The sequence below is a fragment of the Danio aesculapii genome, chromosome 13 (assembly GCF_903798145.1).
Source record: "Danio aesculapii chromosome 13, fDanAes4.1, whole genome shotgun sequence".
Taxonomy (NCBI): Eukaryota; Metazoa; Chordata; class Actinopteri; order Cypriniformes; family Danionidae; genus Danio; species Danio aesculapii.
Window position 1 is genome coordinate 19,772,291 of NC_079447.1, and position 17,383 is coordinate 19,789,673.

At 34.4% G+C, this 17,383-nt stretch overlaps 5 protein-coding genes across 5 annotated transcripts; 4 read left to right on the plus strand and 1 right to left on the minus strand.

Moving 5' to 3' along the window:
* The first annotated feature begins 434 nt into the window (after nucleotides 1-434).
* On the plus strand, nucleotides 435-2,530 carry cst3 (cystatin C (amyloid angiopathy and cerebral hemorrhage)). The gene is made up of 3 exons (XM_056470734.1): nucleotides 435-717; nucleotides 1,386-1,496; nucleotides 1,585-2,530. Exons 1-3 carry the CDS (start codon nucleotides 520-522, stop codon nucleotides 1,660-1,662), a joined length of 387 nt encoding a protein of 128 aa, XP_056326709.1. The 5' UTR covers nucleotides 435-519; the 3' UTR covers nucleotides 1,663-2,530.
* An 827-nt stretch (nucleotides 2,531-3,357) lies between these two features.
* Nucleotides 3,358-6,129, plus strand: zgc:163030 (Cystatin-like). Its single transcript, XM_056471140.1, has 3 exons — nucleotides 3,358-3,641; nucleotides 5,584-5,694; nucleotides 5,780-6,129. The coding sequence occupies exons 1-3, from the start codon at nucleotides 3,444-3,446 to the stop codon at nucleotides 5,855-5,857; spliced, it is 387 nt and encodes a 128-aa protein (XP_056327115.1). The 5' UTR covers nucleotides 3,358-3,443; the 3' UTR covers nucleotides 5,858-6,129.
* A 1,891-nt stretch (nucleotides 6,130-8,020) lies between these two features.
* Nucleotides 8,021-11,116, plus strand: si:dkey-76k16.5 (uncharacterized protein LOC566887 homolog). Its single transcript, XM_056470925.1, has 5 exons — nucleotides 8,021-8,326; nucleotides 8,418-8,525; nucleotides 8,626-8,746; nucleotides 9,624-9,753; nucleotides 10,090-11,116. Exons 1-5 carry the CDS (start codon nucleotides 8,252-8,254, stop codon nucleotides 10,487-10,489), a joined length of 834 nt encoding a protein of 277 aa, XP_056326900.1. The 5' UTR covers nucleotides 8,021-8,251; the 3' UTR covers nucleotides 10,490-11,116.
* Nucleotides 11,117-12,349: 1,233 nt separating this feature from the next.
* Nucleotides 12,350-14,263, plus strand: si:dkey-76k16.6 (uncharacterized protein LOC566817 homolog). The gene is made up of 5 exons (XM_056471324.1): nucleotides 12,350-12,531; nucleotides 12,699-12,815; nucleotides 12,902-13,010; nucleotides 13,100-13,226; nucleotides 13,715-14,263. The coding sequence occupies exons 1-5, from the start codon at nucleotides 12,394-12,396 to the stop codon at nucleotides 14,109-14,111; spliced, it is 888 nt and encodes a 295-aa protein (XP_056327299.1). The 5' UTR covers nucleotides 12,350-12,393; the 3' UTR covers nucleotides 14,112-14,263.
* Nucleotides 14,249-17,341, minus strand: mgme1 (mitochondrial genome maintenance exonuclease 1). The gene is made up of 4 exons (XM_056471323.1): nucleotides 16,644-17,341; nucleotides 16,341-16,563; nucleotides 14,799-14,931; nucleotides 14,249-14,486 (listed from the first exon to the last, which is right to left on the minus strand). The coding sequence occupies exons 1-4, from the start codon at nucleotides 17,158-17,160 to the stop codon at nucleotides 14,355-14,357; spliced, it is 1,005 nt and encodes a 334-aa protein (XP_056327298.1). The 5' UTR covers nucleotides 17,161-17,341; the 3' UTR covers nucleotides 14,249-14,354.
* Nucleotides 17,342-17,383: the final 42 nt, after the last annotated feature.

A 17,383-nucleotide genomic window follows, 5' to 3' on the forward strand; every position in this document is an offset into this window, starting at 1 on the left:
CTTACAAAATTGGGACAACCAAAATGAAATTGCCAATAGAAACCAATCAGCTGACCCTTTAAATAGGCAGGTCATTTTGAATAGAGGAAATAGAACATTTAAGTAGGGTAAATATATACTATCTTAAAGCTAAAGGATATTGATTTTAAAAGTTATTCATGTTTTTGTTTAGTTTTTTTTATTAAAATGTTTTCAATCTGGGGGATTAGCTACAACATCAAACTCAGCTTCAGAGTCAGATACCTGAACAGATTTGTGTGGGAGATGGAGAAGCAAGAAAGCTAAAAGAGGCATCTCAATAGTACAGTACTCAACCTGTGAAAAGACCACAAGTAGGCCCAATGTTTTTATTTTCCTATCCACTGCCCCTCCCTACAGCTGCGATTGGTGGGCACGCGATGCTCCGCCCAGAGTGACGTTTTGATTATATAATCTCAGACCAGATTTATTTACGCCTTCGATTTGCCGACATAACACGGAAAGAGCAAGACAGATCGAGTAAATCTCTACATTTCGACCATGTTTCTTAAGATGATTGTGGCGTTTCTGGCGGTGATTTTGACCGTGTCGAGCGCTGGGCTGGTCGGAGGACCAATGGATGCGGATATGGACAAAGAATCTCAGAGTGCGCTACAGTTCGCAATGACCCAGTACAACAGACAAAGCAATGATGCGTATGTGAGTGATGTTTCCAGAGTCACCAAGCTCCAAAAACAAGTAAGTACTTTAATTTTAAATGTGTAATCAGGGAATGCATTTTAATATCACCCAGTGATAAACATTCTTCCTCCTTGAACGCTGTCACATATGAATGTGTCATCAATTCTGGCGTAACCGTCATAACGGGGCCTGTATTTCAAGTCATAAGGCTGTACTATGAGTAATGGGTTGTTTAAATTTGTAAAATCTTTGTTGCTTTTATTCCCATAGAGAATATTTGCGGTTTCATAGACAGCTACTTCTTTTTGTTTTTGTTATCTTTGATGAAAACATGTTGCAAAAAACATGAAAAAATTATTTCAAAATAGTTTTAATGTTTTAAAAATGTTTTAACAATTAAAATTACTTAATAACCAATTATTTTGTCTTTGCCAAACTAAAATAAAACATCAGAATAGAAGCTATAAATTTATAAGGGAAATCTATATATTTTTAAAGTAAATAGAGAAAAGGTTTGCTCAGATGTTGTTCTAGAAATATGCAATAACCTTCTCCAGCTCAATAGACATATGTATAAACTGAATTCAGTGTCCTACAATGTCTTCTTTGCTTTTATCGTTATATATGCCTATATAAGTATTTTATCATGTTTTACTCGTTCATGATGTTTCATAAAATCAGGGTTGTCCCAACTTTGTCTGAACATGTTTCTTGCTGATTTTCAGGTTGTTGCTGGGATTAAATACATCTTCACCGTGGATGTGGCCAGAACCACTTGCAGAAAGGGTGGAGTTGAGGAGCTGTGTGCCATTCATAAGAACCCTGACATAGCTCAGGTACACAACACAAATCTTGTTTGCAATTAGGAGGTTATCTGTGTACATTCGTCTGTTTATCATAAAATATATCTTTATTTACTTTTAGGTCAAGGAATGCAAAATAGTGGTCTGGACCAAGTCTTGGGAGAGTTTCATTAAAGTCACTGAAAACTCCTGCCTGTAGAGGATGCAACTGTTGCAGTTTGAAGCTTTTCGACACTCAAAGAGCAATAAAACCTGCTTATTATTGCTTATTATACTTAACTTTAATTACTTACTATTGATACGATAGGAATTGTGTTTTTATATATATATATATATATATATATATAGTTGAAGTCAAAATAAATTTTTTCTTTAATAAATATTTCCTAAGTGTTGTTTAATGGAGATAAGTTTTTTCAACACATTTTTAAATCAAAAACATTTTTTAAAAATTGTTTTAATATTTTAAAAATGTTTAAATGATTAAAATAATTTTATTTAATTTTAACTTATTATTTTGTCCTTGCCATGATGACAGTATATTGTATTTTACTAGTTATTTTACTGCATACTAATATTCAGTTTAAAATGCAATTTAAAGACTTAAGGTTAATCAGATTAACTACGTTAGGTTATTTAGCTAAGCTGTTGGATGACTGTGGTTTGTTCTGTAGTCAACTGAATAAATATATATATATATACTGCTTAAGGGGGCTAATAATATTATCCTTAAAAAAAAGTTTATAAACATTCTTTATTTCAGCTAAACTAAAAGAAATAGGACTTTCCCCAGAAGAAACAATATTACAGGAACTACTGTGAAAAATTAATCGGTCTGTTAAACATCATTTGAAAAATATTTGTAAAAGAATAGAAATTTCACAGGAGGGCTAATCATTTTGACTTCAACTTTATATATAAATGCTTGACTAACACATAAATGTGCAATCTCAAAAATGTGTAATGCTCCGAAAGATCTACAATCTGAAAGAATTTCTAAATAATAAGCCGCAAGTTCTTATATTTCTTCACCCTTTGCGTAATAAAAAATGGTTGAACAAGTCTTATCAGTGCTGCATGTGTTTATTTGCCTACAATCATTTTTCAAAGTTAATTTGATTTAGTAGATGACAGTGGATTTGTTTTATATTTATGTAAACATGACCATTAGGAAAACAATAATATGTAATAATAGTTCTAGATATGGCGGTGTCATAACTGAAATATGTGTATGTGTTTTATTTTAAATGTAATGTTTATTTTGTCATGAGTGCAAAAACATACAACATATGCCAAGCACAGAACACATGAACAGCAATAGAACAGAAATGGAAAATACATATACTGTACCGCAATGACAATCATAATAATATTGGTAGAATTAAATTAGTACTTAGCACTCATATTCATCATAATATTATCAATAATAATACTAAGATTGGCTGCTACCTTGCTGGTTAAATCCGCCCCTGGTTCCAGCCTCTCCAGTTGTGCAGAAAAATACAATTAGCTGCTGTTGCAGCTCCAATGGCCGGTGTCCTGATCATGGTCCTGACATTTCATCCAACCGGTCAGATTCTCCTACCAGGGCTTATTGCGCATGCGCACATCGGCAATTTGGACTATAGCCGCACTGTATCCACTTTCGGTGTGAGTTACCTTTTAAAGGTTGGTAAAAGTAGCCAAATAAATGTTAAACATTGCTAAACTTGTTACTTTGTGCTTTTTGTAAAAAAAAAAAAAATTGTTAGGGAACAATGAAAAGTTACTAAATCAAGCAAAAAAATTGCAAAATTGGCAACACTTCAAACGAGTTATATTCAACGCCTGTCCCTACAGCTGCGATTGGTGGACACGAGAAGTTCCGCCCACATTCACAGCGCATAAGAGTGACGGTTGTTTGTTTTAAACCCCAGAGTTGTTCACGCTTTAGGCTTATTGATTTAACGAGGAAAGATCAAGACAAATCACGGTTCAAGTATGTTTCTTAAAGCTATCGTGGCACTTTTGGTGGTGAATTTGGCCGTGTCGAGCGCTGGGCTGGTCGGAGGACCAGTGGATGCGAAAATGGACAAAGAATCTAAGAAAGCGTTAAAGTTCGCAATGACCCAGTACAACAAACTAAACGGAGATGTGTTTTTGTGTGCTGTCTCCAAAATCATCAAGCTCCAAAAACAAGTAAGTGCTTAAACGTTTAATTGTGTTATCCGGGAATGCATTTTCATTAGGCTACATCCAGTGATAAAAGTACATCATTGAATGCTGTTATACGTGAATGTGTCATCAAATCTGGTTTAACTGGGTCTGTATTTCTTCAAGTCATAAGGCTGCACTCTGAGTAATGGGTTGTTTAAATTTTTAACATTTCTGTTGCTTTTTCCTGTAGAACACGTTTGAGCTTAGTTTGAGTGTCAGCATTAACAAATAAATTAAAATGAAGTTCAAGTTTAGTAGCCTATCTAATGAATAGTTATTAGAGGCAAGAATACAAACCAAAATTAATGGGTAAATAAAATGTTAAATTATTGTCTAAACCGAAAGATTAGTACAATGTTTTAAATACAATGCTATTTTAATTTAGAGTAACTATTGTAATTTTAATAGTTTTCAGTTGGTTGTTTTATTCTTGTTTCATTCTAAAATTTGTAGCCTATTTTCCATTTGTGATAGATAGATAGATAGATAGATAGATAGATAGATAGATAGATAGATAGATAGATAGATAGATAGATAATGGGTCAATATACAGAGCTCAGCATAATTGAGTACACCCCATTTTGAAAATGAATATTTTTCTTCATTTCTCAGTGAATATATGCAATATATTTTGGTGCATTTAAACGAAACAGATTTATTAAACAGATATATTTATTAAACATATTTAGAAATTGAAAGATAATACAAATTTTAAATTCAAGAAAAATATTGAAAAAAAAAACAAATTACAATCTACAAAATTGAAACTAAATTTTTCCCTTTTTTTTAATATATATTTTTTTATTTGTTTAATATTTTTCTATAACGTATAAATTTGTGTGTACTAGTTTTTGGACCATTATTGTAAGTTATTTTGTTAGATTAGTTCCAGATTTGGCTTCAGTACTGACTAATCTAATGTATATGAACAAATATATTGTATAGTTTCCTATTAAAAATATGAATTTAAAAGAGATTTGTGAGGGGTGTACTTGTATATGCTGAGCACTGTAATATATAATTTTTTAAAAAATAAATTATTATTTTAGTTTTAACCTGACCTAAAGAAATATGAGAACTATTTTTCTTGGCAACTTTACCAGGAAATACAATTTACTACAGGGTGTCTGTGGGGTCTTAAAGTAACAAAACTTGTAGAGAAATTTAAGGCCCTTAAAGTATTAAAGTTTTAAATGCTATTTTGCAAGGTATTAAACTTTTATATGATTTTTGATTATGCAACGGATGGAAGTATGCTAAAGTTTGCCTAAATCTAATCTGTGAATATCAGAATGATGTGTAGTTTATGAAATCAATGAAATCCTGCTAGATTTGACATCTTGCTGCTTTTGTTTACTGTAGTAACAAAGGCAATACCATTATTTCTGCCGTTCTATAGGCGCCAACCTGCTGAATTATCTAGATTTAATAGATTTTTGTGTTTTTAATTTTGGATTAGTTTCTTACATTTTAATATTAAGTAAATGTACTGCAAGTTAAAATCGCCAGTGTTTCTGGTTGAAAAGTGGTTATAAGATCTTAAAATGTATGGAAAGAGTCTTAAAAAAAGGTCTTTACTCTGTACTAATAAATACAATTAGTTTATATATATATTAAAAAATCACTATCCAACTAAAACATCAGAAGTTACAACTAGAACATACAACTATTGAACATACTTTTTATTTAAGTTCCTTAGGGAAATGTATTTAAGGAAATGGAGAAGTTTCTTTTTCTAGAGATGTGCAGTATCTTTCTTCAGCTGAACTAAATCACCATGACAATGTCTTTTGCTTTTATTGTTATATGCCTAAATTAATTTATGTTTTACTTTGAATGCATTAGTTGTTGTAGGTCTCCTTCATGACGCATTAAATCAGGGTTGTCCCAACTACGTCTGAACATGTTTCTTGATGATACCCAGGTTGTTGCTGGCATTAAATACATCTTCACTGTGAACGTGGCCAGAACCACCTGCAGAAAGGGCAGAGATGAGAAGTCGTGTCCAATTCAAAAGAACCCTGCTCTTGCACGGGTACACACCCTGTCTTATTTACAATTTGTAGGTTATCTGTGTACATTTCTCTCTTTTCATAAAATATATCTTTATTTACTTGTAGGTAAAGCAATGCAGAATAGCGGTCTGGATCAAGTCATGGGAGAAATTTATTAAAGTCACTGAAAACTCCTGCCTGTAGTGGATGCAACTTTGAAGCTTTTTTGACATTCAAAGCAAATGCAATATAACTCGCTTGATATTGCTTATTATACTGAACTTTAAATCGTATTTGTTCTGGTAACCTATTGATGTCAGCAGCAATTCTTTATATATAAATGCTTCACTAACACAAACTTGTCAACCCATTGGACTCCATTGCTCCACAAGGACTACAATTTGGATGAGTTCCTAAATAAGCCGCTTGTTCTCACATTTTGTACATCTTTGGCTTATTAAAAGTTGGTCCTTCAAGACTGTCCGTGTGATTTTTTTTTTTTTTTTTTTTTTTTTTTTTTTTTTTTTTTTTTTTTATTTATTTGGCTAAAATAATTTGCAGTGGTAATTTGATTTGGTGGATAATATTGCTATTTGTTTTATATATGTATACCTATAAAGTAAACGATGATACTGGTTTCAGACTTTCCTCAGAAGAGTATGTAAATTGACCCATAGCGCCATCTGTTGTCTTGGTTTTGGAAATGGCCCAAGTGCATTTGTGCAAGATCATTCGCCTCATCCATTTGTGAGAAATGTGAATGAATGCATCCTAGAAAACCTGCGCTATATGCAATAGACGTGCTTGTTCACTGGCTACATGCAGTTACATACAGATGGACTGTGTGTATTTATGATTTGTATTTGTAAAACACTATTTTTATTTGTTAATACCACTGTTTTTTTGCTCAAACTGACATTTTGTTTTTTGCTAATTGGTTTGTTTGATAATCGAGTGTTCTTTGCAAAGCAGATTGTGTTTGTTTGCAAAATGCTGGAGTTGTTCATGAAACAGTGGCACAGATTTCGTTCCATATTAATCCGACGCATTGAAGAAATGACACCCACATCTGTAGAACACATCAAAATTAGACATAACATTGTTTTTGTTGTTTGTTCATTCCCTTATGCCTTTTAAAATGTTAATTTCTTACTAATATTCTTGCATTGTTATATCTGGGAGTTACAGCATAACTTTCAAAAATAAATTTACAAAATCTGTCACTGGGGCTATACCTTTTTCAAAAGGTACATTTGTGTTCCTGACTTGTCTTTTAAAAGGTACATACTAATACTTAAAGTACAAATGTGTACCTTACAGTAACCTAAAGGTACAAAAAAAGTCAACCATAAAAAGTACAAATGTGAACCTTAAAGTTATAAAAGTGTACCTTTTGAAAAGGTACCACCGCAGTAACATATTTTGTACCTTTATTTCTGAGAGTAAATGGGTCTGCCTATATGTTCATCCAAAACAAACAAGCAAAAAAGTGATGTGCTCTGATTCATTTTGAAGGTGTGTATCTTGTAGCATGTATGGACTGTTCAGTGATTTATAGAAGTGTTTTTTTTTTTTTTTTTTTTTTTTTTTTTTTTTTTTTTTTTTTACTTCTCCATTTTACAGACCATATTCTGCAAAATACCAACACACCTTCTCCAATGCAGCAGAAAAAAAACTGCATCAACTCTCTCCATCATTTCCATTAGTGTTTGTAGATGTACATGCCAGAATGTGTGTTACTTCTGTAGGGAGGCAGAAACATTTAATGATCTCTTGGTAACTTTTATACAGTGCTCAGCATATATAAGTACACCACACACACAAATCTCAAAAATAAAAATAAAGTAGCCCACATTTATGTTAATAAAATAATATTATTATAATAAAATTTTCAAAAATAGCAAAAATCAAGAGAAACGAAAACATATACAATTTTGTTAAAATCTTGTTTGTAATTTATTTGGCATGAATTTAAATGTATTGGCTTTCCATTTCTAAAGATGTTCTGTTACTAAAATATTATTTTAATAAATATATCTATTTAATAAATCTGTTTTGTTCTAATGCACCAACACATATTAACCCTTTTTGACTGAGAAATTGATAAAAATGTAAATTTTCAAAATGGGGTGTACTCATAAAGGCTATGTATGTATGTATGTGGTCCTCCACAGAACAATTGCAATGAATTTTATACTTGTACGTTTTAAATGAAGACGTTCGTGTAAAAACAAATCTTCAAATAATTACGCTTAAATATGTTGTAAGTTGGGAGAAAACTCTCTTCTCAAATCCATTTCAAGTCTTGGCCGGTCTTTTTTGAACCATTCTGGTTTCCGTATATACAGTTGCGCTGCAATACTAACTTACGGAAGATGTAGTTTGATTGCGTAAAGTCAAATTCCGAGGAAACAACGAGCCAATCGTCACTTCTCTGCAGTTTACTTTTGACAAGCTGACTAAACTACATGCAGTAACTACTGGCATACAAATTTAAAAGCTACGTACAATTAGCTTCACAGAGGTTTCTTAAGCTTTACGAAGCAGTGGTTCGAAAGTAGACTTCCTTTTGACAAAATACATATCTACTAATTTACGATGAAGACTTTAAATTCAGATGAGTTAAAAGAAGCAGAGACTGCTTTATACGCGCACCTGCCTAAAGCCATAAAGGTGAGTTGCTTATTATGTTTTGCTTGTCACATTATGTATCGCTTTTGCTTGTTTTACAGTCGCACTAAATTATATACCTTATGTTCTTTAGGTGTATGGATTTGTTTTTGCCATGAACAGAGGAAAGCCAAACACTTTGGAGGTATTGGTGGATTCGTGGCCAGCTTTTACCACGATTATTGTTCGACCAGACCCAAATGTGAGATTAACTTTTTTTATTAACTCACCAAATGTTTGTTCAAAGATACCACTTTAATGTCAAAATCACTCTGATCTCTGATTTCCTCTGAAATCATCAGAATAATCGAGCTAAAGACTTTATGAAGAAGGTGACTTTATATAGTACAGATGAAGACGTACTGAGAAGAATGTTGACTGTGGAAAATGCAATTGACTGGAGCACATACTTCTTAATAGGAGGTATTTTTTGCCAAAAATCACTATATTATCTTTTATACAACAGTTCTGTCTGGTTTTCGAATCTGATTGGCTAATAGCTGTGAGATATTCTGCCATATTAGAACTCGTACAGCCACCTCACCCATCTATTCTGTATTACTCCGCCCACATAGTGACAGCAGATAAATAAACTCACTATAGTTTGACAAATATTGCAGCTGTTGGACAACATAATGTAATTTTGTGGCTTTTTTTAGGCAAGAACGTGGTTGTTTAGATTGCAATTATGCAGTTTATTTATTAGGATAGTGCCTATTTTACGTAGTTATAATTTCTGAGCTACTGCAGTGCATAGACGGTTGACGTTGTCCATCCACAAGATGGCGATAGAGACAGCATAATAAGCCCTTAGAGGAGAAAAGATTGGCGTATTTTCAAACTACAGCTGATAGTTATAAATAAATGCCCACATGTGTTTAGCGTTTTTTTTCTAATCGCAAACACTACATTAAGTATTAGTAACTGCTTCTAAGCAATTAAGAATTAGTAACTGCTTCTGCTGTTCTGACGTCAGCTGCAGATGTGAATGAATGGCGGAAGAAAGTAGTTCCTCATACAAAAGGATTTTGAGACTCTCCGTGTTTTTTCTTTTTTGATGCACTATTATGCCGTCAAACTGTTGTATAATCACAATATCACAAGTAGCAGTGCGATATGACTGTATGTCGGCACTGGTGGGACACTAAGGCACTCGGCCTGCAGCCTCATGCAAACGAATGCCTGCCACCAGTGCAGATACACAGCTATATTACACTGCTACTCGTGTGATATTACTTTATATTATATTATATTATATTATATTTTTCAGCTTCTAGTAATTGAATAACTTTAATTTCAGGATGTGATATGCGTCATTCACCAATGCTGAAGGAAATTTCTGTAGCTCGGGGTGTCCGTATGAAAGGGCTCTCCTTGGTTCACCTTATGACATTACCTGAACTCAGTCATTTGCCTCAGCTCATTACTAGGTAAGATGATCAAATTCAGCTTCTTTGAAGGGATCTGATATAAACTCATGAATAGCTAAATGTGTTTGTACAATGCATTTTAAGTAAAGCATTCTACATTGTTTAAATCAGTGTTTCTCAACCACGTTCCAAGAGGAACACCAACACTCCATGTTTTGGATGTCTCCTTTGTATGCCACACCCATTACAGGTCTTCCAATTTGTGCTAACGAGCTTATGATCTGAATCAGGTGTGTTTGGTTAAAGACAATAGAAAATGTGCAGAGCTGGTGGTCCTCAAGGAATGTGGTTGAGAAACACTTGTTTAAATGATTTTTTATTTCTTTGCTTCCTCAGTGATCTTGAGTCTAGAGTAACAGTACTGAATGAGTCGCATGCTGATGTTGTTAACAAGACTTGGAAATTTGGTGGAGATGACAAAGGTTACAAGAACATTCTGCATCTTATCAGCCATTTCCCCACATACTGCATTACTGATGAGAACAACCAGCCTGTGTCCTGGGTGCTGTTATATGATTACTGTGCCATGGGGATGCTGTACACTCTACCAGAGCATCGAGGGAAGGGCTATGCCAAAGCTCTGGTTACTACAATGGCAAAGAGGCTCCATTCTCAGGGCTATCCCGTGTACTGTTTCATTGAAGAATGCAATCAGGTTTCCTGCAAACTTTTTAAAAGCCTTGGTTTTACAGAAGACCCATCTTATAGGGCTGCCTGGTATGAATTATTTTGTTAAAGTGAATGCACACCAGTTGATAAGTGATTATCGACAGTTGTCATCATAACATCAAAGTTGCTGTTATTTGCCCTCTGGCTATTAAAGATGTAGATGACATTTGTTCATAAGTTGAATATTAAAGATGTTTTTTTTTTATAAAACTGTGGTCAAAGTCAAAGGCTGGCTGCACTTTGATTGTCAAACGTATACAGATAAAACACATTGAATACCTCTGGCTTCTCCAGCTGAACCAAAACTATAATCTTTTACAAGAAAATTATCAATATTTACAACATTTTACCAGTGCTTAATATTGGCTAGATCCAGTTCCAGAAAATATCAGATTTTCATGTCTTGATTTCTATTATTTATTGTAATCTATCTGGCATTAACTTGAGTCTGGTGACTGCATGTGTGTTTGAGAGAGTAGCCTACGAGTGAAAAACAGCGAGTTGTGTGTAGGTTATGTTTTGCTGTGGAGACCATTCAGATACTTGATGCTCTTATGCTGGGATCACACCAAATGCAGAGCACCATGTCACTTTTTCTAGTTTGCACATGGGATGTTTTTACTAGTGTTGGGCAAAGATTCATTTGATCCAAAAATATATATTTATGTCAAAAAATATATTATGACATAATTTATGTGTGTGCACACTGTTTATTATGTGTATATATAAATGTATACATTATTGCATATGTTTGAGGGAAAATATTTAGATATAAAATATATCTGTAAATGATACAAAATATAGATATATTTAAATATAGGCATATAAAATACACATAGTATATAATACACACAGTCAAATCAAACTCTTATTTTGGATATCATTAATTTTTGCCCAGCACTAGTTTTTACCCTTAGGTGTGTTATGCCTTTGTGTGTAATTAACATCATATAAATAGTTAATATTTCGAAGAATTTCATTGAAAAACATCACCAACTTCTAGAATTTACTTTGAATTTAGTTAACTGATCAATACAAATCATACTGTATGGTTGGTGTAGACTTCACATCTCATTTTATTAGCAAGTATTGTTACAAAGATTATTCAAAGATTACACAGATTATTATTATCTTTTATTCACAGATCCAAAATAGTTCTGAGTATGTTCATAACAGTGGCAAGCAAGAATCCTATTGAATATCAAACACTAAATCTTCTCAAATTCAAACATGCAAATGTTTATCTTATTTATGCAGGTAGCAAAATTCAGGATCAGCATAAATACAATTTTGAAAGATACCGGTGAATGCTTACTGTAATAAAAATATTTTATACACAATTACAGAATTTTTATTATGTATTTGTGACACCCTGGATGGTTAGTGGTGTGTGTGTGTGTGTGTGTGTGTGTGTATATAGTGACATTGTTTTTAAGAGCTTTCACTGTTTTATGTTTTATAAATTAGGATCAAACCACCAAATGCTGTTATTCATTTTGCATGTGTAGCAACACAATAGTTGGAAGGAATCTGTATCATGTCAGTGGTTGAGTTACTGTATAATTCCTGAACAATTTTCATTTCAAATTAAATATATGAAGTTTTTATTCAGAGTTGTAATTATTTAATTTGTGTAGGAAGGTAATATTTTAATGCTGTGAAATAATTCAGAAAACGTTATAGAAAAATACATAGAAAATACATATTTAAAAAGCTATATATTGGACTTAACATATTGATTCACTGTTTCACATTAATAAGCTATACATAAAGTTTGTGGCTCCAGCATCTACTGTATACGTTTTTTACAGTCTGATACATATAAACTATTCAAGTGGGGGCCACTACATCCAATGCTTCGCCCGAACACTTTCAACTTTTCTAAATTACAACCTCGACCTCGCCTTCCTGCTTGCCCCCGTACAGTGTCATTTTTTGTGTGTCTGTGTGTGGGAGAGAGAGGGAGGTTTAATGCGGTGCAAGCAAAACAGACAGCAGACACCGAGCGAAGCTCATGAGCAGAGAAACGTCGTAATGCGTCAGCTGACAACAGAGGATCTGAAGAACCTGGAAGTAGACCTTAAAAACTACTTTCCACAGTCGCTGCAGGTTTGAAAGCGTTTATTAAGAGTAGTTCTGTTGAAATAATTGTATCACCAGCAGAAACACCATTTATTGTCCGTGTTGAAGAAACAGTCGTCGTGTCCTGCAGACATTAGAAAGCCTGTCGTTTTGTTTTGCTTAACGTATAATTGATCTGTCTTCTATACATAAAGGCATATGGGTCCATTGTGCTGCTGAACAGAACTGGGCAGAGAGCTGATCCCTTTATCGTGCTTGTTGACCAGTGGCCAGAGTTCAAAGTTTTACTCATTAAACCAGAATATCGTGAGGTATTCAGAACATTATGAAACATAATCAGCGGTATTTCAGTACAGTTTAGGATGATTTGAACAATCAATTTCTCATTTTTCACCAGAAAGGAGATTCTTTCAAAGACGTGACTGTGTTTTCCAAAAACGATGATTACCTTAGAGACCTGCTGGCACAGAAAGATGTCATTGACTGGAAGAAGTTCATCTGTTTGGGTACTTGCATATGCCTTGTTTGATTTCACATCAGTATGAACCACTAAAAAATCTTTAAACACCTTTTTAACTTTAAACTTTGTCTCAAGCTGCTGAGCTTAAACATGAGAAAATGCTGGAAGCTGTGGCAGTAAACAGAGGTGTACTTATGAAGAAAGAGGCAGTGTGCCACATGCTTGTTCTACAAGATCCATCAAAACTTCCAGCATTTGATAGGTGAGATACTGTACATCAACTATAATCATTAACACCACACTTTACACCATTTTATGACAGGACATAGTTTAAGTCAGCTTATAATGCTGTAATATGTCACTTAGCACGAGCACCATAGCTGAAACATTACATATTACAGGTCTTCAGTCATCAACATTGTAGTTTGCTTTTAGCTCTGTGGTGAACTTTGGTCTAAAGTATTTTTCAGTTCATTAAAATAAAACATTTCTGACACTTGCTACAAGAGGATAAAATAAAAAAAGGATAAGTTGTCTTGGCCATTAATGTGAAACGCATTACTCAAATTAACATTCTTTTTAGCTAAGATTCTAAAGATTAAATTAGCATCTCTTAACTTTAATCATACAATTTCCATCATCATGGCATATCACTTATATTATTTGATGTACCTTTCAACTGCCAAGGATAACAAGTGTGAGAAATATGACAGGGGTTAAACTAAAAGTTTTGTTTCCTTTTTCCGGCAGTTTATCACTGAAGATTTCCTCCCTCAATGAGTCTCATATTGAGCTAGTCAACAGTAACTGGAAGTTTGGCTGTGAAGATAGCAAAGTAATGATTAAAAATATGATTGTGAACTTCCCGTCTTGTTGTGTACTGGACTCAGACGATCAACCAGTAGCATGGTTATTAACTTATGTCTCCTGTGCGCTCAGTATGCTGTACACGCTTCCAGAACACAGAGGAAAAGGCTATGCAAAAGCACTGGTCACCATTATGTCTAACAAGCTTCACTCTCAGGGTTGTCCAGTGTACTGTTTCACAGAAGAGGAGAACCAGTTGTCTTACAGGCTCTTCACAAGCCTGGGTTTCAGAGAGGAACCAGAGTTTAGAGCAGCCTGGTTTGTCTTCAATGATTTATAATTAGATTACCATATGAGCAACTCAATTAAACGGTTTAATTTCAATGAAGATGTGCGCTATTTGGTTACGTGAATGTTGTCTGATGTAAAACTTTTAATAAGGCCACTGTCAACAACAAAAATAATACAGCAATAAAATGTGTAAAACGCAAATGTTTATTCTTTGTATCAAATGTAAAACATTTACAGTTGAACCACACATTGTGTAGCATTAGTTAGAATCTTGATACTAGTCACAGGGGTTTTATTTTTCTGCATACTCTTCTAGTCGAAGAAGCCATTTCTCCCAGAATTGCATTATCTGCTTGGAGTTCAGGAAGTGAGCATGTGCAGGTGAGCCGTCTTTGTAGGCCACCACAATTAAGCCATTTTCTACCTGTAGAGAAACAACCTGACATAGTTCAATAGGATAACTTGAACAGTACATCTCAAAGAATAAACATGCTGTTCATATCTAGAATTAAGATGAATCACACATATAGTCAAACAAAAAGTTTACACTGGGTATTAACATGACTATTTTTCATATTTTATTGTATCGCAAAATGCAATGTAACCCTTTCACTTCCAGACAATCTAAGATTATTTTTGACCAATTTCTTTAAATTGTGTTCCTGGCACCACTCTATGCAAATGTTTTTTTTATAAGTTTTTTTAATGATAACACCAGAGTAAAAGTAATGCTTACCTGGTAGTTGTAGTTGTTGTCACTGTTCAAGGCACCAGTGTATGCAGCTACTTGTAATGGATTGTCATAAGTATTGTGAAGTAGAGGCTTCGGCTTCTCTGAGGTCTTCCAGTCAATAACACACAACGAACCTCTGTTTGAAAGCACATACACCTTAGTTTTAGGGTGAATTTCAACATGACCAATATAGCAAAGAAGAAATTAGTAAATGTCAAAAGAACAAATTGAGGATTTGGATCCACTGAAGTGGCTCTGATATGCTATTTAAAAGGTTTTTAAGGTCTCCAACAATAGGTTTACTCATTTCAAAAAGCACTTGGATTTTTGCACAATATACACTGCAGTATCACCTCTTCCCACTGTCTGACTGAAATGTCTTTTTCAAGGATCTCTTTCTAAACCACCTCCTTTCTGAGAGGATACTCAACTCTGATTGGTCAGATGACCGAACATCATCTGTCAAACGTCAAAACCAGTTGTCTATTACCATATCTAAAGCCCCAGAGGCTTTTAAACAGTGTTTTACACAATAACTATGGTGTAAATGTTTTGAGGATAAGTCCTCATGCTTTAAAAATGTAGAAAATTAGCTTTCACAAAAAACATTAACCAAATTCTTTCATGTCTCTGCTTCAACTACAGTGTTTGAGTATCAAAGAAGAAGTTGCTTGTGTTGGGAGCCAAAAAATCAATTTAATACAGGGGTGTAGATTTAGCATGGACGAAGGGGACGTGTCCTCACCAATAATTTAATTCACTTAATAAATAAATTGCGCTGTCAACATTAACCTGGACATACAGAAAAGCTTAATCACATTATCTGCTCAAGCCGTACCGCCCCAAAACACATTATATGAACATTGTGACTGGCTAAGGCTTTCCCTGCTGTCATGTGAAAGGCTGTCGCTGTGTTCAGGTGTAACAGCTCCAAAACTGCACAGGGGAATTTTCCTGTGCAAGAATAAGGTGTGTGAGGTGGGTGACACACATATGAGGATGGTGGCAGCAAAGAAAAAAAAGGTGCAAGTCACATGAACTCAAGTTTGCTACTAAATAAAACTGTCCATCAATGTAATGGTAACAATTATGCTAGTGTTTTTTCCCCACTTTGACGCACAATCTAATGTTATAGCAGGCAGATATATTCTGTGATTAATATAGTCTGAAAACAAACTGCACAATAAACTGCTAAATGTAAAAGTATAAATAATATGATCCCTGTCAGTTATTTTAATCTCTGACTTGGCTAGCATGTCAAATTTCAGTTGAACCTATATGTCAGAAAAACTACAATCTGTGCTCCATCTACCTTTTATTAATACTGATGTATGAGACAAATATAAAAGCAATGAAAGTTTTTTTTAATATCAAACTCTCTCTGTGTAAGTTATTAACCATTCCACTATTCATTAATTTAACTTAATGAACTGTTTTAAGAGTGGATTCATATTTTCATAGGTCTCCACCAATGTCAAGAGTAAACTATGATTTAATAATACACTATATGAAAAGTTAACTTATAACCTTATAATTGAATCTCACCTGTATTGGGCAACACAATCTACAATGCCCAGATACTGTAATGTTGAATGATGTACAGCGCTTTCAATAGCTCTCACACCCGATATATCACTCAACACATGAGAAACACTCTCCATATATCCGGACACCTCTGCTGGACACTCAATGTCCTCTTTAGAGATAGCTTCCTGAGTGAAAGTGTTCTCAATAGCAGCATGAAACAGCTTTCCTTGTCTGAAAAGGTCTAAAAGAAAATACACAGTTAAATGAGGAGGTCTGGTTTGTTGAATATGTCGTCTAATGAAAGTAAATAGTAGTTTTTACTCAAGCTGTATTCTTTAAAGCCTTCCTCTCCAAGTTCAGCAATCATCCTTCTCTTCCACCTCTCCAGGTAAAAGGCCTGTTCAGGTGGCATCGTCTGCTGGAGGATGCGGGTGACACTGGGTATAGATGTCTTACTAGAGTCCCTCTCTAATGGTATATGAGCCAAAGGTCCTGGGAGATACTCCGACAGACCTTTGGCCTCATTTACCAGTGGATGCAGGATTTTAGGTTCTCTGGGCTGCTGTGAAGGCGGTTTTGATCTTATTATTGGTCCGAACAGCTTAGAGTCTTCATCCTCGATGCTTTCAGGAGTCTGTGAGCTGGTTTTTGTCAACACCGCACGAACCAGGGATGAGTAGCGCTCTGTGTCCACTGTGCTGTACTGACTGACCTTTTTGCGTGCTCGCCATTGACAGCTTGTTGAAAAGTTATCCACCCTCGAGAACCGACCAGAGGTGAAGTCTATTGATCTCACACACTTGTATTGTACCAACTGCCTCAATAACGTTACCAGCATCGTATTAACAGTTCTTTTTATTCCCGTGCTGTGTCTGTTAAGATGTTTAAATATGGTTTTGCATGCTTTGAAAAATAAAATAATGGATAAGTAAATTAAAATAAACAAACCCAAAAGTTACAGCGCGGATTAGCAGTCATGATGTTGCTACATTTCACATTCAAACGGAGCGCAGAGTGAACTGGATATACTGGGGAATTGTGGGAATTGTAGTTCGAACTTC